Source organism: Rhinoderma darwinii, chromosome 7, assembly GCF_050947455.1.
Source record: "Rhinoderma darwinii isolate aRhiDar2 chromosome 7, aRhiDar2.hap1, whole genome shotgun sequence".
Taxonomy (NCBI): domain Eukaryota; kingdom Metazoa; phylum Chordata; class Amphibia; order Anura; family Rhinodermatidae; genus Rhinoderma; species Rhinoderma darwinii.
This window is the reverse complement of record NC_134693.1, coordinates 131,405,672-131,426,462: the sequence shown is the minus strand read 5'-3', so window position 1 is coordinate 131,426,462 and position 20,791 is coordinate 131,405,672. Positions and strand designations below refer to the sequence as shown.

The 20,791-nt window shown below is 46.2% G+C and overlaps 1 protein-coding gene across 1 annotated transcript in view; it reads left to right on the top strand.

Moving 5' to 3' along the window:
• RYBP (RING1 and YY1 binding protein) overlaps positions 1 to 20,791 on the top strand; it is a 60,338-nt gene that overhangs the window by 27,134 nt on the left and 12,413 nt on the right. The window contains exon 3 of the mRNA XM_075834042.1: positions 20,215 to 20,712. Within this exon, the coding sequence (XP_075690157.1) occupies positions 20,215 to 20,712 (498 nt within the window). The remainder of the gene's footprint in view (positions 1 to 20,214; positions 20,713 to 20,791) is intronic.

Genomic DNA, 20,791 nt, shown 5'->3' with positions numbered 1-20,791 from the left:
ACACGAACGAGTGCAAACTCTGATGTGAAAAACCGTCGTTCCGCGTTGCACCCCTGCAGGACCCGTTTTCACTGATCCCTTGACTTGAGCCTATTAAGTTATGGATCAACTAATTTCTATGAAGATTATTATGGTTTGTTGTCGTCATTCACACTTTCATATTACGGAATTGTATTCCATTTCTTTCCATTGACAAAAAGTTACCGATGCGTTTAAATGGTTTTATATACAGATTTTTTTTGTATTTTTTTAAATGTAATTGGTAGTTTTAGTATCCAGAGTGTTTTAATCGATGCTGTTTTTAGCCTATAGAAGTAAACGGGTTGAATTTAAAAAAAATATAAAAGCGCATGTTCCGTTTTTGCGTAGTTATATGTGCATACTTTTGTTTTTTTCTGGGGTTTTTTCCCTCTATTACACAAAATGGCAAAAAAAAAAAAAGTTTATTCTTTTTAAAGGGTAACTAAACTTTTGACATGTCAGAAGTTTTGATCGGTCTGGGTCCGAGCACGGGCGAACCCACCATTCGCTAAAACGAAGAGGCAGAAGCACTCCGGTGATCGCTGAGCCGATTTGTTTCTGATCTGCTTTTTTCGGATATCCTAGCAGTTGGTGTAGGGGCTCATAGAGGTTTTAGCAATCGGTGGGGGTCTCAGTGCTCGGAACCCCCCCCCCCCACCGATCAAAACTTCTGTGACATGTCAGAAGTTTTTTTGAACGTTTAGTTACCCATTAACTAAAAAAGACTTACGGATACAAAACGGACAACTCGTAACACGATACGCAACAAAAAAGAACAAAATACAAAAATAAAAACTGCCAAAATTGTAAAAAAATAAAATAAAAAGAATGGTGCGTGCGTATAAAAACACGGATCAAATACGGAAGTGTGAATGAGCCCGAACACGGTCGCCTTAATTGACCTAATAATTAATTTGCAGATTTAGTTCAGACCCACAAAAAGGAGAATGTCCCTGTAGGAGAAATCTGGAGTACCGGGGCAAACAATGTGAACGCTGGTAGAATATACAGAAAATCCCTGGATAATGTGTCGTGGTCTGAGCTGAACCCACGGCCCCGGCACTGCGCGGCAGCGCTATTAACCACTGCGCCGCCATGCCTGCCTATTATTCCCTTGTGAGTGACATTTAAATTGTTAGTGGCTGCAGACTCTCGCGCCCCGGGCTATTATAAGAACGACAATGCCTCGATCGACTCCAGCTTCCCCTTCCAGATGACACACTGCACTGGCTCTACAATTCCACACATGTTGTGGGTCAGGCAAACAGCCAGGAGTTCTGTGTTTAGCCAGCAGGAAAAAATAAGCATTCGGATTCCCAGTAAGCCTCACATCCGTCAGTGCGCGCCTCACGGTCAGAGCCGCCTGAGCGAGTGAACTGCGGGGAGATTGCCGGTATTAAGTGGGATGGGTAATGAAAGGCTTCCGTGGCTCCAACGTGACATTTTATTTTTTCTTTTGTAAATTGAAAATCACTTTAAATGCCGGTATCAGGGGGGATTTCTGTTGTCGTCCTACCTGTAACGCAGGAGAGGGAACGCTTGTCAGGCATTTGTTAAATGGCACCTCTGCCTGATGGAAATATTGAATGCCTGGGAGGTTATTCAGAGGTTTGAGGCAGTCCTTACAGCCGTCACCTCTCCTGACAGGTCTGTGGTAGTAAATACTTGTATTCCCCATGAAATAACAATGCTGGAGAATCTTTTCTTAGGAATGTGTTGTCGTTCCTCTGTTGTTCCACCTAGAAATTTATGAATAAATTAAAAACTGGGTATTCCCATTCCCCTTGGCAAAGGGGCGTGTCCATACAGTCTCACTCTGTCGGCACTGATTGGACAGTGTCATTCTGTGTTGGGACACACCCCCAACTGGTAACACCCAGCTGTCAATTTATTCATAAATGTCTAAGAGGAATAACAGAGGAACGGCACAGGATAGAGTTCTAAAAAAAAAAAAAAAAGATGCTTCAGAACGATTTAGTGGGAAATACAATTATTTACGAAAACGGACCTGTCAGAGGTGACAGAACCTCTTTTTAAGGGCTTCTAGAGTGAGGAGCCCCAACTAAGGGACAAATGGAGCCCCAACTAAGGGACAAATGATCTCCCTCCCCCCCCCCCCCCCCCCCGCCCATAAGAAATGCAACAGTAGCAAGCAGATAAGATCTACTCCTTTTTTTTTTTTTTTTCTTCCTACATGGGATTGGGAAGGCAAGCAAGCCCTCCTGACCCGGGGTTACGTGAATCTGGTATGGTGTACCAGCATTTTGGTTTATGGAGCCCACCACTCTTTTTTTATGTTTACCTCTAATATATATGATGTAGAAGCGTTCAGTAAGTTGGGCCTCCAGAGCAAAAATCAAAATGAAGCCCTGCTTCCACTTTCTGGGCCTAGTGCATGCCATGAGATTGACAGCTTATATCCCATAGTCATCGATGGAGGGTGATCATGTGTATGGGCAACTCTGCCGGTATTAGGGTACAGGTCACCCCACATTCTTAGGATTAGTGGGGTTCTGTCGGAAACCCCAGTGATCCGACATTAGTATGCCATAAAGGAAAACCTCTTTAAGCAAATGTTGAGACCCTACTTGATTAGCTAAAGCCAAAAGTCTCATCCAGAGCCGCTCTGGGATTTGGAGGGGTATCGGCATCACTAAATTCAATGAACGCTCTATTTTAATCACCTTGTAATGTTTAATCTTAAAGGATAACCGTTTATGGGGACAGTGAAGTCCCCTGCGTTTACCTGGATTGCCTGATCTGGACACCGCCCTTCGCCACCTACTCCCTTTTTTAATCGAGCCCATTAAGGGTTAAACTGTAATAACGCACTTCTAAAACATAAGGCTTTGCAGTGGATGATTAGTTATGGCCTGGTAAGGGTTAATCGAGCGTTGCGTTATCGTTTATCCGGCAATTATAAAGCCTTCATTTATTCTCCGCTGAGTTTTCAGCCGCTTAACGATGAAATCCGACATTACGGAGTTTTATAGGTAATAAGTGCAAAACAGAGATTCATGGTGGAGATGTCTAAACGTCGAAGGTCTCTCTACCTGTCCTGAATCCCTCATGTCCTCCGATGGTGAAACCTTCTGGGAACATGTATTTAGATGTAGCAGAGTTAAAAATGTTCCTTCCAGCGTTGCAGTTGAGATGAGGTTATTGCCACGCGGCTGAGATCTGTGCGACAAAAAACCGCAAGTGGTTTTACTGCGAGTTCTGCAGCTTGTACAGGAGAATCTCATTAAAAGATCAAAACTGCGGCAATTCGCAGTTAAATCGCATGTATTGTTTGCAGCATGGCAAGAACCGCGCCTTAACTGCAACATCTGAATACAGCACTAAAGCACGGGCGAAGGCTGACGACAAAGGGTCTCTGCAAGAACAGTATCGGCCCGGTCTACCAAAAACGCCAATTTGATAACCGCTGGGTGCCAGCCGTAGACAACCACTGGCTCTCCAGACACTCTTGGGGTCCAGCCACAAGTTGAGGTGCGGTTAAAAAAAACACATTGAAAAAACACATTCAAAACTGTATGCGCTTTTACCGCGATTCGGTGTGTTCTTAGTTGCGGTAAAAAATGCAGACGCATGGAGAACGCTACAAATCACGGTACAAACGTATGTTTTTTCCAATGCGGTTCTAACCACATCTCAACCACAATGTGTGAATGGACCCTTACCACTGTACCAATCCATTAGTAATGTCAGGCATGGGAGTGGGTGTTGACACTCACGTGTCATCTAATAGACAGACAGTAGGCCGCGCATATAGGTAGTAGTGGGGCTCTTCGCGGGCAGGGCCACTGCGGAACTACCCAGGTGGCATATATGGTATGTCGGCCCTAGTATTGAAGGTTACTTATTTTTTTTATGGGCGCCCTACAAAACCAGAGAATTCAATGACTTGGACGGTGATCTGGCGCTATCCGCCTGTTCTTGCGGCCCGTGTTCTTTGTCCTTTTAATAGCAGAAGTTCTCCATGATTATCCTTCCCTCGCCAGCCCTGCAGCGGCGTTCATCTAATAAGCCGGAGAGCAGATCAAGTAACAGGAAATTCTCTCTCTGGGAAAGGGTCAGACGAGGACAGGAGAAGAATACTAAGAAGTTTCACACCCAGACTCCCTGCGAGCCTGGTCTCATTGAATGTAGATGGCCTGCATTCTTCCAGTGCTTGCATGTATTGTTCACTGCAGCAGCCTCGTAAAGTGGTAGCAGCCTCTTCCCCTCCCCCATACCTCTTGAAGCACGTACTAAGCATTTGCAGCACACACGGCATAATACAGGTTGGGATTTCTGAAGCCAATATTTTTTCCATATCTGACGATAAATATTTCCTTGCGTATCCCATATGTAAGAAATGATCAGCTTATTGCTGCATCCCATATTTTAGACCTAGGCATTCGGCAAGAATTTGCCAATTAAGATAGGGGCTTATAGGGTGGGCACGACCATCCCTGATGGCTGCTCGGTGATCCTATAGAGAAGAGGTGGAGGAGTAGCCGTGTACGCGGGCAGCTTTTCAAGTCCGAAGGGAGTCGGTGGCACGACTAGACTTTAGACGGCAAGACACGTGCACGGCCACCCCTTCGATATGTGGCTGCGATCAGGAATCTGATGTAGTCGTAGTCAGGGAGGTGGGTTGGGGCTCTCCATCAAATTTTTTTGCCCTCCACCATCCTTAATTCAGCCCTGATTAAGGGTAAGGCCACACCGAGCGGCCCTGACATGGTTGTGACGTGGCCAACAACTACGCCTGTACAGTGTTTGGCGCGGCTGTCAAACACCCTGTTAATGGCTGCACGTTATTGCAGGTAAAACGTCCCTTTACCTGCAAAATCGTGCAGGCATTAATTAATACACCCTTTATGGCCGCACGATTTTACAGGTAAAGGGACGTTTTGCCTGCAATAACGCATGGCCATTAACGTATTTGACAGTGGTGCCAAACATGGTGCCAGCGCGGTTGTTGGCTGCGTCACGAAAGTGTCAGGGCCGCTTCGACCTTACCCTAAAGTGGTTGTCCAGGATCCTGATTTAGTGCCACTCTTGTCCATCGGCTGTGTCTGGTATTGCAGGTCAGAGCTATTTACTTGAATGTTGTAATACCTGATACAGCCTGTGAACAAGAGTGGCGCTGTTTGTCATCTCAGACATGCTGAACGTCAAATGTATTTCTATTTGTTGGAAACAATTGTTTTATTATTCTAGATGTACAGATTGATGCCGCTAGTATCCTGATGTAGTCACTGTGTGGAGCTCTTCTAAACCTTTTTAAAGGGAAAGCATGTTTCGGCGCTCCACTAGCCATGACTATATTTTGGGCACTTCACTTTTAACTTATGCAGAGTTTATAAGTGCATATCTATTTGACCGTTTGTTTTTTACAGCCACATAAGTTTGGGTAAATTTGCCCATCTCATATAACCTTCACGAATTACATTCTGCAGCTGTATGCCACACTTTACTGCTGTGTTGGTAGATATTATTTGTGTCTGGGGCATCATTGTTCAGTTCCTCTGTTACTACTCCTGTAAATGTATGGGTAAATTGACAACAGGGCGGCGCACACTGATACTAGCCAATCGATGCGACGTGTCAGATTGTGTAGGGACGCACCCCATTGCCTACTGGAATGGTAATGCTCGGTTCTCAATTTATTCATAATTTCCAGGAGGAATAACAGAGGAGCAGCACAACACCAGCCTTAAGAAAAAACGACGGATCCCTTGCACAACGGCGACAAACTGAAACCATTTGCACCGGATCCGTCACCATTGAAATCAATGGTGATGGAAACGGAACGGAGCCCTGACGCAGATATGAACGCAGCCTAAAACGGGCACTGATCCAAAAAAAGGGTCCAAGCTGTGGCGCGGGCGCTGGGTGTGCGGCTTCGATCTAGCAGAGTGTTTTGCTTGGATTAGGGGCTCGGTTAATAGTCAGCCCTGAACCAAGGGGTAGCAATACTGGTGCCGTGCCAAAGCTTCTACGACACACTGGTGGTAACTTTTTTTTCCATTTATTGGCCTTTTCTACATCTACACTATATGGACAAAAGTATTGGGACACCTCTTAATCACTGAATTCAGGTGTTTGTCGCATTACCGCAGGAGTATAAAATCCAGCACTCGCCATGCAGTCTCCTTTACAAACATTTGGGTCGTTGTAAAGAGATCACTGAATCCCAGCGCGGTCCTGTAATAGGATGCCACCGTAACAAGTCAAATTTCTTCCCTCCTAGATATTCCACCATCTCCTTGTGCGTGATATTATTGTAAAGTGGAAGCGTCTAGGAACCAGAGCAATTCAGCCATGAAATGGAGACCACGTGAAGTTACAGAGCGGGGGCGCCCATTGTTGAGGTGTATAGTGCATAAAAGTCGCCAACGCTCTGCTGACTCCATAACTGCAGAGTAGAAACCTCTGGTATTAACATCTGCACAATAACTGTGCCCAGGAGCTTCATGGCATGGGTTTCCATCGCCGAGCAGCTGCATGTCAGCCTTACATCACAATGCCAAGCGTCAGATGGAGGGATGTAAAGCCGCCGTCACTGAACTCTGGAGCAGCGGAAACGTGTTCTGTGGAGTGATGAATTGCACTTCTCTATCTGGCGGTCTGATGAATGGGTCTGGGTTTGGTGAATGTCTGGAGAACGTTACCCACCTGACTGCATTGTGCCAACTGTAAAGTTTGGGGGAGGAGGGATAAGGCTATGGGGTTGTTTTTCAGGGATCGGCCCTTTAGTTCTAGTGAAGGGTAATATTAATGCTTCCGCATACCAAGACATTTTGGACAATTGTAGCTTCCAACTTTGTGGGAACAGTTTGGGGTTTGGCCCTTTTCTGTTACAGCATGGCTTCTCCCCAGTGCACAAGGTCCATAAAAACATGGCTGGTTGGTTGGTTGGTGTAGAAAAACTTGACTGGCCGCACAGAGTCCTGGCCTCAACCCCATCCAACACCTTTGGGATGAACTAGAATGGAGATTGCTGTTGGACGAGACGGCCTGGATCACAGTGTCTGATCTCACAAATGTTCTACTGGATGAATGGGCAAAAATTCCCACAGACACCCCTAAATCTTGTAGAAAGCCCCCAGAAGAGTGGAAGCTGTTTTAGGTGCACAGGTGGGACCAACTCCATATAAATGTCTACGGCTTTAGAATGGGATGTCATAAAAGCTCCAGTAGGTGTCCCAATACTTGTGTCCATATCGTGTATATTTCCCGTAATTCCGCAGTGGCTTTTCTTACGCTAAGCACGTGGATGATTATTGAAAGCAGATTGTGTTTTATGTAGAAATACTCTACAAATTTGCGGCGTTAGAAACTTCTCAGACGGACTTGAACTTATTAAAATAACCGAGAATTTTACTGTTCTGCTGGGGACGACGTGAAATGTGGACGCGGTTACAATCTGGTTGGTGTTTTTGTTCTGAAACTTCTAGCACGTATTCGCCATCGTTTACTAGCGATCTCTGTATAGAAGGAATATGGAGCTCATTAAACTTTCCCACAGTGCGGTAGCCTTTGGTTTCTTTCCATAACTTTGTTCATGAATGACCTGGAAAGCTTCTTGACCACAAGTCAAACATTTTTTACATTAAGCCCTCTCCGATTTTACACCCCCGTTTTTAACTTGGGTTTATACAGATAGAAGTACTCCAGCCAAAATGAAACCTCGGCTCCCCCCCCTTTTAAATTTGCCCTTTAATTTACCGGTTCACAAATTATACTACAGCTTTCCACTTTTTGAAGTTGTCACAGCCCTGCCCTTGTCGTAATAGTACGAACCTGTTTATATTAAGACCTGTCCTGTGACGGTACAAGATATAGTGGACCTTCTACCACTACGATGACCAAACTGCATGTTAAAACCATAGGGCCAAAACAATCTAACGAAAATTATTGGTTGTCCATAGCAACCAATCAGAGCTCCGCTTTCCTTTAAACTGCCCTGCAAAATAAAAACTGCAATGTGATTGGTTGCTATGGGCAGCTATGCCAGTTTTCCTATGGTCCGTGCCTACAACCATATTACGGAGGCACCACACGACAGCGCGTGGAGTACATACAGGCCCGTGAGACGGAACCAGAAGGGTCTCCGCGTCCTGCATGGCAATAATCCAGCTTGGACGGCCTCTTTCAAGTAATTCCTCATTAACAACTCCAAGTGAGCAGAATTCCGTGAAGCAGAACGCCAAACATCTGTAACCCTTTGCGGATCTCTGGCGTCAGACTGGCACAGGGAGACTGCTGTTTGACTGCTCATATGTATTAGTCGAGGGCTGGGCAGGACTATGGAGGAGATGGGTACCTCACGGTGTTGGGGGAATTGTGGCTGGCACATTTGTATGGGCTCTGTACAGGCTGGCATATTTTTATGGGCCCTCTGGTTGCAGTAACTACTACTGCTTTGTGGCTGGCACAACTTTTGTAGTAATTCTGTGGGGTGAGCACAACTTCTATTGTGAGGAGATTGCTGTTCTGTCTCTACGTCTTCAAGGTCTGATGCGTTTGCAGACCTGTAGTCCCCGTGTCTGCACTTCACTCCGTTTGCCTGTTTTTACTTTCATTAACCCTATAAAAGTCGTGTTGGTTGTTTGCACACTGCTGTCAGTGTTTTTACTGACGTGCTGGTGACAAAGTTCAGAAACCATAAACTCTGCTGTTCCCATGCCAACTAAAACCTTGTGCGTGGTCTTACATGGTGGCACCTGCTTGAGAGTGTTTGCGGTCTCTTCCGGTGAAGGCCGTGGTTGGTTTGGTAGCGCGCCTGTCCTAAGATTTTGTATTTAGCATTTGTCTACGAACATAAAAAATAATTAATCAAACCATTTTTAAGGCCATTTCAGCTTGTCTGCTAGATTTTCATTTTTTAACTCCAATCTCCTCCACCATTCATATGCATAGGGGTTGTATGGGAAGCTAAGATCTCTGCTTTTTGTGGGGTATTCACACTGTTGCCAATGACACCTGTATCAGATGGGTACTGGGGTCCTGGGTTCAAATCCGACTAAGGACAACATCTGCATGGAGTCTGTATGTTCTCCCCGTGTTTACGTGGGTTTCCTCCGGGTACTCTGGTTTCCGTCCATTCTCCGAAAGCATATGATCTAAAATGGGGACAGGGACCGATGTGAATGGTGACTATCTCTGTACAGTGCTGCAGAATATGTTGGCGATGTATGATCAATGGGAAATAAATTCTACAATGATGGCTTAAAAGGGGTCTCCTAAAGACAACCCTACTCCATATGTCCTATCGGGGCATATGGACGTCCGAGACGCTACGTAGAGCTGTTCTGGCAGACCCAGCCCGTCCAAGCATCATGTTCATTCATTTGATGGCCACCATGTAATGCTGCGTTTTTATTTATTTTTTTAGAAATAGTCGTGCTTTCTCCCTGCAGGAGAAATGAGTTGGCCGATGTGGCTTCCCAATGATCATAGCTGATCACCGGGGGTTAGAGAATCTGGACCCGGATTCTTTGAAGGTGTGGTCTTAGTGAGACAGCCTCTTGTAAGTTGGTAGTTGGACTTTGGTCTTTATATTTGGACCATTACTTCCGAAGACCAAATGTAGAAGTGTTTTTGGTTGAATAATCTCGGATCTTGACTGCCTCCATATTCAGAAGACGTAGCGAGGTACTAATAGTCCGGCATCTAGGGGATACATGGGATTTATTTTTTTTAGGGCTGCTGGGATTCATGTACGTTACTTGCAAATAGTCTAGAAGTTCTCTGAGGAATCGAACATACAAATCCAGAATTCTGCTGCCTGGCAACCAAAACCTTCTTATTTGGGCGAATGCCAGACATGTTTTATCAGGCGACGTCTGCTTCCATTCAGTTAACCAATTTGAGTTGGGAGAGGAAGACAAATGACCGGCAATATTAACTCCATGTTAGAGGTCACATTTTGCAAACGTCTTCTTCTATAGGTCAACCAAGTTCGGAGCTCTATCTCTTCACAGTACTAAGAAGGTGCTATGGGGTGAAAAATGTGTAGAGAAGACACTTGCACCATATTATAACCAAAATAATGTCCTTACGCTTTAGTTCCAGGGCTTCTACCAATACCCGAAAACCTTCAGCTTAGCCGCCAATAATCACCAGCCGCATCCCCCTCCTCCCACCCCAGCAACCAGTGTAGATAACATGCAGCTACTAGACATCACTTGACCCAAGAGTCTGTTTCTACCTGTAGCTTTTACATTTTACTTGCCGTCTGACAGTTTCCCGACTAATCCTCTTAACCCAGATGCATAAAGAATCTGAATTATTTTTACGTAATCCAACACACGCAGGAATCTGGCAGCTGCTCCCGGGGCTATGGGATTGTGGTTGCCAGGGTAAAGTGGTAGGATTGCTTCACCCATCACCTGGATTGTCAGAAGTTGACCATGTCTTTCAGTGACCACTGTCCTTCAGATACCTGTTGTATTTGGGCCCTGTTCACATCTGTGCTCGCCATTCCTTCATTCTGCTCAAAGAAGCAGAACAAGGGCATAATGGAGCGCTGTTTCTGTTGCACTACGGACACCGCCGGCGGCCGATGGATCCAATTAACTTAGCATGCTGCGCTATTGACTCCGGTATTCTTCGTCGGATTTGCAACGGAGGACACTAACTGAGCCTTCAACGCAGATGTGAACGAGTCCTTATATTCACTATAATCTTTGGCCCCGTTTCACATTGCGTTATTTCTCTTACATTGGAGGTATGCGTTGGGAGGAGTCCAAACTGTATCCCACTGTATAGGGCTACGTCGCCCGAACTATGCTGCTGGGCTGAATTTATAAACATTAAACCAGATTGCCAAAGTATGGGAGCACGGCCCGTAAAAATCAAAGTAGGACACCTATCTGTAGCGATATGGAAAGGTGTCCACGGCCAATAGAACCGGGCGGGACCGCATTACAGTCTGCAATTACGGAGATTTTTTTACGGTCGTGTGCATGGGGTTTAACCAATGTCTGGCGATTTGATAGGAGCCAAGCAGCGGCTGCAGTCCGCTTGCAAGAGGACACTGTACATTAGACAGCATTGATTTGTTTAAAATGAGGAATTCTCATAGCTTCCCCCTCCCCCCAACGTTTTTCACCACAACAGTGGCGTCTTCAGGGGTATAGGGGCTTATGGCGGCGAGCACGAGAACATCCCCCTTTTTATAAGCTTCCTCATGTCTCTTAGAGCGGTCTACGTCATGACCAATCAAAGCGACAAGGCAAGTCTGGCCTCCCAGAGACAACATTGACAGATGTATACTCCAATAGAATATGTCGGAGTAGGCCAATCACTGGCCTTATTCCGTGCCTGGGCCATCCAGCAAGATACTAGCGACCAAAGGATAAGTGCAGAATATACACCACTGCTCATGTCAATGGACTTAACTTCTAGATAGCTTGTAGTAGGTTGGATAGTGAACTTGGCTTCTAAGTGCAATTGGTAGAATAGATTATAATATATATAATAAATCCAACGAGCCTCTTCTTGAACCCCCTTCCTAACTCCCTGAGTATAGCGCTACTTGTAGCGCTGTGCCTGGGGAAGCACCTGACGTCACTGTCTATATATTGACAGTAATGTCAGAGGCTTTCAACTACGGAGTCCCCGGCCAGCTGATCGCAAGCGCTCTGGCCGGGGACTCCTGTCTTCGAAAAGCCCTTGACCTCACTGTCCATATATGGACAGTGATGTTAAGAGCTTTGAGATGCCAGAATCCACGGCCATAGTGTTGTCAATGCTTTTGCGGAGGATTCCACTCCTGGAGAAGCCACTGACTTCACAGTTTATATATATATATATATATATATATATATGGACTGTGACATCAGGGGCTTCTCCAGTCGTGGAGTCTCTGGCTGGCGCACTAGAGGCCCTTCCTGGGGACTCCATAGTTGAAAGCCCCTGACATCACTGTCGTCAATATATAGACTGTGTCATCAGGGGCTTCCCAGGGCTGGGTACCCCGGGCCGAGCGCTGCCTGATGCTCTGCCCGGGGACTCCAAACCTGTGGTAGCTCCCCGAGGTATATGTTTAGCGTATACCTCTGATGGATCCCATACAGTTGCATCCATCACACAGACTCCCATGATTAAAAAAAAAACAAAAACGTATACCACACAGTATACATTTAAAAACAATAAAATAAAAAATGTAAGCCGGATCCCACAGGATAGAATAGCGTTGTCTACTCTTTTGGCCTCCATCGTGCTAATGGAACCCAATGAACACGTTTAGCGTGAATGTCGGGTAAATTGTTAAATGAAGGGTAAAAACAATGTGAATCAGGCCTTAGAGACATTCAATAGGCCAACAATGCCTCCATAATTGTCCGTTTTCTGTGTGCACACTCAGAGGAAGGGCTGCCAATCAATGTTTGTTACCACCCACTGGACTCTTTAGACCACAGTCCAGTGGGCGCTATCAAACCTTGATTGACATCCCTCCCTCTAAATGTGCATACAGAGCAAAACTGCCAATCACAGTATAGGTCCGCCCACTGGACTCAAGCCCAGTTAGAAGAGATTTTAACCAATAAATTGCATGTTATCCTGAATCTTTTCTCGCACAACTAGATGTCAAACTGCTCCGCTCCTCCTGCTCTATAACATGCAGAATGATCATGTTCAATTGATCGGTTCCCATTTAAGGTATTGATGGCCTGGCGCACGTCTTTAAGATTACATGTAATCTTTTCTCGCACAACTATATGTCAACCTGCTCCTCCTGCCCACAGATTGACTGCATTATGCTGTGTTACTGAGCTATTCTCTCCAAGATGCATTACATAGAGTAGGAATACAGCGCCTCACAGAGGTCCTATACGGTGTCACACGGAGAGCATATATGTCTAAAATATGGACTCCATGTGGCGCCGTATGGGATCCATGCATTGGGCTTTGTCATGTGTATGGGACATTTTATAGATAGAAATGTTGTTTTTCCATTTTAAATTTGGTGGTTCTTCGCAGTAGGAAGAATCCTATAAGTCAGTAGTGAAGTATTATATTGTCTGATGACAGGCTAACAATGTGTCTCCGGGCTCAGAGAACGCACTTTGCTCCAGGAAGAATGTCACAGATGTAGTTTCTTTTCCAGAGATGTTCTTTGTACCAGTCCTTATCTGTATCTATGGGACAGCACTAATTAAAAATGTAGGGTCAAGAGCATAGGCCATTGTAACAAGATTCTTCTGCAGCGAGTTGCTAAGCACTCGTGACAATTACCCTTGACTCCATGTTTCCTTTCTTTTTACGTTGAATCGCCTGGGCTCTGCTAAGAAGCGCTCTTCATAGTGAAGACCAGATCTCGGGCTTACAAATGGCAGCGTTGAGAGCTCTAAGAGTCTATAAACAGACTACGGGTTCTGGAGAGCTTTTAATTTCCGCAGTATAATTCCTTCAACCTGGTATTAACAGCATAGGTGCTGGATTATCAGGTAGACGAGAACTTTATTATGAGCAATATTCTTCTTTGTTGTCATGAAAATTTGAGGAATTGCGTTCATCGCACAGACTTTCCAAAATGGGGGGGAAATCTTAACAGGATAGTAACGACTTCAGATTCCTGATCGGAGCGCTGTGGCCTGCTGCAAATTTGGGACATGTATGGTCAGTTTAGAGACAGGACTACATTGAAAATTTAGCCGTGCCTTTCCACCAGGTTGTGTGACCTGAATCATGTGAACTTGGGCTCTGTTCATTTATGTTGTGGTTTCCATATGGCGCACGCTAGATTCATCATATTGTGGATACAAAAGGCGCCTCATGGATCCCTTTTACCTTTCAAGCGGGTCCATTGGGTTCTGACATGGTGTCCGTTTTGACAGGAAAAGTAGCCATGTATGCCACGCTATTCGTCCCGTGAAATCAGACAGGACTGCCAAGTCCCTCCAATAGTGTGGTCCACATTGCTCTCTCGTTGGAGGGCAACTTTATTTATTTTTTTCTTTCTTTTGCCTTTTTTTTTTTAAGACACCCCCCCCCCCCCCAAAGATGCAGTTTGTTAGGAAAATTCTGAGACTTCATGCATTTCTATGGACACATCTAGAGTCTCCATCTGCACCCCTGATGAAGGGCTCGAGGACTGACCCCCTGATGAAGGGCTCGAGGACTGACCCCCTGATGAAGGGCTCGAGTACTGACTCCCTGATGAAGGGCTCGAGTACTGACCCCCTGATGAAGGGCTCGAGGACTGACCCCCTGATGAAGGGCTCGAGGACTGACCCCCTGATGAAGGGCTCGAGGACTGACCCCCTGATGAAGGGCTCGAGGACTGAACCCCTGATGAAGGGCTCGAGGACTGACTCCCTGATGAAGGGCTCGAGGACTGACCCCCTGATGAAGGGCTCGAGGACTGACCCCCTGATGAAGGGCTCGAGGACTGACCCCCTGATGAAGGGCTCGAGGACTGACCCCCTGATGGAGGGCTCGAGGACTGACCCCCTGATGAAGGGCTCGAGGACTGACCCCCTGATGAAGGGCTCGAGGACTGACTCCCTGATGAAGGGCTCGAGGACTGACTCCCTGATGAAGGGCTCGAGGACTGACTCCCTGATGAAGGGCTCGAGGACTGACTCCCTGATGAAGGGCTCGAGGACTGACTCCCTGATGAAGGGCTCGAGGACTGACTCCCTGATGAAGGGCTCGAGGACTGACTCCCTGATGAAGGGCTCGAGGACTGACTCCCTGATGAAGGGCTCGAGGACTGACCCCCTGATGAAGGGCTCGAGGACCGATCCCCCTGATGAAGGGCTCGAGGACCGATCCCCCTGATGAAGGGCTCGAGGACCGAACCCCTGATGAAGGGCTCGAGGACCGATCCCCCTGATGAAGGGCTCGAGGACCGATCCCCCTGATGAAGGGCTCGAGGACCGAACCCCTGATGAAGGGCTCGAGGACCGAACCCCTGATGAAGGGCTCGATGACCGACCCTGTTGGATTTCAACACGTCCGATCCTTTTCTCTGCTGAGATGAGCTGCGGCCAGAAGTTCTAGTCAGTGGCTTGTCTCTCGCCTCGGCCAAGCGTGTCTGTTTATGGTGAGATTGGAGGAGACAGAGGAGCACACATCTTCTGTGTGTAGCCAGCGTTGGAGGTTCTCCTGACTGGACATGGACCAGTGGTGGTTGTGTTAATTATCCTGTCCAAACCAATCTAAATCATCGAGTACCTGGTCCTTTTTCTGATTCTTCCTTTTGTAGTCCATGGCCTGATATCTGTCCAGGCTTTGTCTAGTGTATGATATATACATAGATCTCACAACAACATCTCGGAAAGCCTGGCTTTAGTGATTACGTAGCTTTTCCTTTGCTTCCTCAGATTTCTCGCCGTGTTGCTCATGTTACTGTATTTCTGGTTCTCGGCATACTTTATTTTACTGACAAAAACAAGGAAACCACAAGAACCTGATAAATGTTACATTTTGCATTAATCAGTGATGACTAATTTCTGGTAATCGTGGAATGTTTATTTCTATCATATGTATATAAATGAGATTTCCCCTGAGTGTAATGTATACTGCCCCCTACTCACACAGGAACTCGGAACTCTAATAAACTATGATTTGGCATCTAAACATCGAGACTAATGAGGCAAAACAGCGTTGTCGTGACTGTTAGAAAAGAGGTTTCCAGTATGAGGTGGAAGATGCATGAAATAAAATGTCGTTACTGGAAATTGAGGAATGATTAATTTTTAGGACCGTTCTAAATCTTGGGTGCTACATATTGTGAGGGTGTAAACAATTTACACTACTCCATTCTGACCTTAGAATGAGGGTGTTTTCCGATCGAGGTAAGTATTTGGGAACTGTCCCCCAGGAAGTTAACATAATGCATGAGGGAAATGTTTCCCCATGGGTAGTTTTAAATCCAGTAATCCATTATATACAAATACTTGCTCTGTTTTCGGGTGGGCTGGCTCGCTCGCTCTGTTCCTCGGGTGGGCTGGCTCGCTCGCTCTGTTCTCGGGTGGGCTGGCTCGCTCGCTCTGTTCTCGGGTGGGCTGGCTCGCTCTGTTCTCGGGTGGGCTGGCTCGCTCGCTCTGTTCTCGGGTGGGCTGGCTCGCTCGCTCTGTTCTCGGGTGGGCTGGCTCGCTCGCTCGCTCTGTTCTCGGGTGGGCTGGAACGCTCGCTCTGTTCTCGGGTGGGCTGGAACGCTCGCTCGCTCTGTTCTCGGGTGGGCTGGAACGCTCGCTCGCTCTGTTCTCGGGCGGGCTCGCCCGCTCGCTCTGTTCTCGGGTGGGCTGGAACGCTCGCTCGCTCTGTTCTCGGGTGGGCTGGAACTCTCGCTCGCTCTGTTCTCGGGTGGGCTGGAACTCTCGCTCGCTCTGTTCTCGGGTGGGCTGGAATGCTCGCTCGCTCTGTTCTCGGGTGGGCTGGAACGCTCGCTCGCTCTGTTCTCGGGCGGGCTCGCCCGCTCTGTTCTCGGGCGGCCTTGCCCGTTCGTTCGCTCTGTTCTCGGGCGGCCTCGCCCGTTCGTTCGCTCTGTTCTTGGGCGGCCTCGCCCGTTCGTTCGCTCTGTTCTCGGGCGGCCTCGCCCGTTCGTTCGCTCTGTTCTCGGGCGGCCTCGCCCGTTCGTTCGCTCTGTTCTCGGGCGGCCTCGCCCGTTCGTTCGCTCTGTTCTCGGGCGGCCTCGCCCGTTCGTTCGCTCTGTTCTCGGGCGGCCTCGCCCGTTCGTTCGTTCGTTCGCTCTGTTCTCGGGCGGGCTCGCTCGTTCGTTCGTTCGTTCGTTCGTTCGTTCGTTCGTTCGCTCTGTTCTCGGGCGGGCTCGCTCGTTCGTTCGCTCTGTTCTCGGGCGGGCTCGCTCGTTCGTTCGCTCTGTTCTCGGGCGGGCTCGCTCGTTCGTTCGCTCTGTTCTCGGGCGGGCCCTCCTCGGGCGGGCTCGCTCGCTCGCTCTCTTCTCTGTGAGTAATAGTAATTTATCCAGTGCCACACCAGCATGTTCTAGAAAGTTGTAACTGGCAGGTGGCTACAACTTTCCAAAACGTTAGTTGTTTTGTTTTTTGTTTTCTTCCTGCCCTGTAATGGTCAGACTGACTTGCAGTATGGTATTCATCCCTGTTTTATTAGCTAGACCGGTATTTAAAGCGTTGGGAATCCAGTCAAGCTTGCAAACTAATTTCCTTACTTGTGACTCACCACGGTCTGTCCAGTCAAAGGTCATTGATCCCTTCCACTTTGACCTTTTGGGCATCCTTGACGAAACACAGGGACTCTATGTAGGTAGCATCATTAACTTTTACTATATCAGCAAGGGTACGGCATCATGCCTATAATATATAACGTCCATCCATGTTGTCCAAATTTGCCCTAGGTGGTAAATACACAGGTGTTAGAGGTAATTTGACTAGCCATGCCCTCTCTGCCCTCCAGGAAGGAACAGCGTGGTCTTGTACGTCGCCTCTTTTGCTGACCATTCCCAAACGTCTGAAGTTCCCGCTATTGTACAAAAAAGTTTTACAACCATCCGTGCGCTCACTAGTGGCCCATAGTGGCAACGGCCGGGCAGATATCTCAAAGAATGTTGGTATTTTTGAGACCTCTGTTCATTTTTGGTAAAGGTTGGATGTATCCCTCACAACCTTCAAGTCACTGCTTTTTGTTTTCATACTCTTAAAGGAGTTGTAAAGGATTAGATAAACATGGCTGCTTTCTTCCAAAAACAGCGCCACACCTGTTCACGGGTTCTGTGTGGTATTGCAGCCAGCCCCATTCACTTCAATGGAACTGAGCTGCAATACCACACAGAACCCAAGGACATGTGCGGGGTTGTTTCTCGAAGAAAGTTGCTGTGTTTTTCTAATTTTCTACCCATTTAAAAAAAATATATAATATCTTAAAAATCAGATTTCAATGGGCATCCATTTTTGTTTTCTTCCACGTTCCATAAATTATGACTTTGTTTAAATCTTCCATGTTAAATAACAAAATTCTATCTGCTCAATGTAAAATTCCACTAGAAATAATGGTGCAGCCAAACAAAATTGGTGATTTGTTGTGTAGTGTTTTTAGTGTCGGGTGCCCTTTAAGAGAGGAAAAAATGTCAATGTCCGCACATCTGCTAATTTCTGCTGGTTCTTGGAGTGCTACATATGTTCTCTTCTAGGCAAGTTGGAACTACATGTGGAGATTATTTAGGCTCATTCTTTACTGTCCTTAAATCTCCTGAAACCTAATACCGGGAATTAATTGAATATCCTCTGAGTCAACGGCTCCGCTTTTGAAGGCCGGCGGATTAATGGAGGGTTTTTATTGTATTCTGTTCCCCTCATTTCTGATGGGTCATCTATTAAATCCGTCAATATCTAAAGAAAAAAAAAAATTGCCCAAATCAGAATGGAAAATCCTGAATATTTTTTAGGCATTTCTTAGGGGTTCACTGGAGAGGGATAAAACGAATGATCCAATTTGGTAAGATCTGTCGCTGGTTATACCAGTCCTCGCTTTCTCCATTCTCAGAATTTCAGTCAATAAGTGTGAAACTGTCATTCCCGAGACAAAATAATCATTCCGACTCCTTGGAGACAAGCAGCCGCTATTGTTGTGTGGAGTAATGCTGTGCTGCGATGAAGGCGCTGCTCGAAAACCAACGTGCTTTGAATTGGAGATTAGATTTGGACGCCTTCGCCTCCTCTCAGACTTAAAGTATCTTCTTTCAATTGTTCCACAGCTGGAAAGTAGCACAACGCGGCTGATGCTTTACTTGCTGCTGTCTGGCCCTGAGCGTTAATGTGGAGCCGACATGAATATCCATATGCTTGGAATCTTTTCATGACTGTAGAACTCTGGTGCGAAAAACTCAACAGTTGTTGGAGCCTAACGGAAATGTATTTGTGTGTCCTACAAATAATTCTAAATATATGGAGAAGTGAAAATTATTGTAGACTCTGGAAGCAAGTTAGACCACTCCAGGAGCCAGTTGTCTTTTTTTTTTTAATTGCCCAAAATGGCCTTCGGTGACTTTTTTTTAGGCGCGTCCGTTAATATAAGGGTATGTTAACGCGTAGAGTCAAAATCCGGAGCGGTTTTCAAGGGAAAACAGACGTTTTTTGAGCAACTCGCGTTTTTCGCGGAGTTTTTTACGCCCATTTTTGGAGCTGTTTTCATTGGAGTCTATGAGAAAACGGCTCCAAAAAACGTCCCAAGAAGTGTCCTGCACTTCTTTTGACGAGGCAGTTATTTTACGAGCTGTGTTTTGACAGCGACGCGTAAAATGACAGGTCATTGGCACAGTACATCGTAAAGCCCATTGAAAGTAATGGGCAGATGTTTACCCACGTATTGGAGCCGTTTTTTCAGACGTAATTCGAGGCGTAAAACGCCTCCATTACGTCTGAAAATAGGCTGGGTTCACCCGACCTAAGCGTACGTTCACTTTTTAAACAGCTTAGCGCAGTTCTTATATAGAATCAATACATGTAAAAAGTTACGCGAATACATTTCCTTACACATCCTGTGTTCACAATTGTCCGGGCTTCAGAGCTGAAATCTTCTAGTATCCCTTGCTGGCTCAGTATCTGCATAGCGCTTGCACTGGGGGTTTGGTATCTTGGTAATTCTCTTGGACGCTACTGTCCACCTATATTATGGCAGCTCAGCTGTTAGGGGGTGTCTGACGATAATCTTTCTGCAACCAGCAGAATTGTGAATGTAGCTCTGGAGTATATATTGTAGCTAGAAATGTGTTTTTTTGGCATGTATGAAGGTCGGCATAGCTTTTGAATTGTTCTTGGTTTATTGTGGAAAATGTTTTTTTCTTTAATTTAGACCTTTAGTAGTCATGCCAGTTTTCTTCTTTGAGAATTTTGTCTCGTGAGTTCTGGAGCCTCAGGATTTAAGGTGCCCATACACGTTGGATGAAATTAGGGACCGGCGACTATCGGTGTATGGGGGGGGGGGTTCCGACCGTCTGGCACAGAATCTGGGGGCAAAAGGGATTGGGCACGTTGGATTTCATGTTGGAGAACTTTTCTTAATGTGTTGTATAGAGAGGCAAAACATTTTATTTACAGGGGTTGCTTGTAATATCGTATGTAAAAGCTGTAATATCGGGCACAGTCCATAACAAGAGTGGTGCTGTTTTTTTATTTTTTTATATTTTGGGTTGGTAGCTAGAAGCAATCTATGTATTTGCCGGTTTAAGTATCTGCCTAATATTTCCTTTTTTTTGTTTCTTTATAGGAAGCCTAGAATAAACTCCCAATTAGTGGCGCAGCAAGTTGCCCAGCAGTATGCCACCCCGCCACCTCCAAAAAAGGAGAAAAAAGAGAAAATTGAAAAACCTGAAAAGGAGAAAACGGACCGAGAAAAACTAGAAAAGGAAAAGCCTGAAAAGGACAAGCTGGACAGAGAGAAACTGGACAGAGAGAAGGTAGACAGAGAGAAACTAGACCGGGATAAGCTGGACAGAGAAAAAATTGAAAAGCTAGACCGAGAGAGATTAGATCGTGAGAAGATCGACAGGGAAAAAATGGATCGGGAGAAACTGGATCGGGAAAGGCTAGACCGCGAGAAGTTGGACAAGGAAAAGATAGACCGAGAAAAAACAGAGAAGGAGAAGACTGATAAAGAGAAACCTGAAAAGGAACAGAAAGTTGAGAGAGAGAGGCATGAAAAGGAAAAGCCAGAGCGGGAGATTACTCCAAGTGTTGTCAAGAAGACCACTTATAAAAAGACACGGTAAGTGCAGGACGCGAGTGGTGATAGGGCGTTGTACAACCACCAATTTTTGTCAGCAGAGACTGGCGGATATGGACAC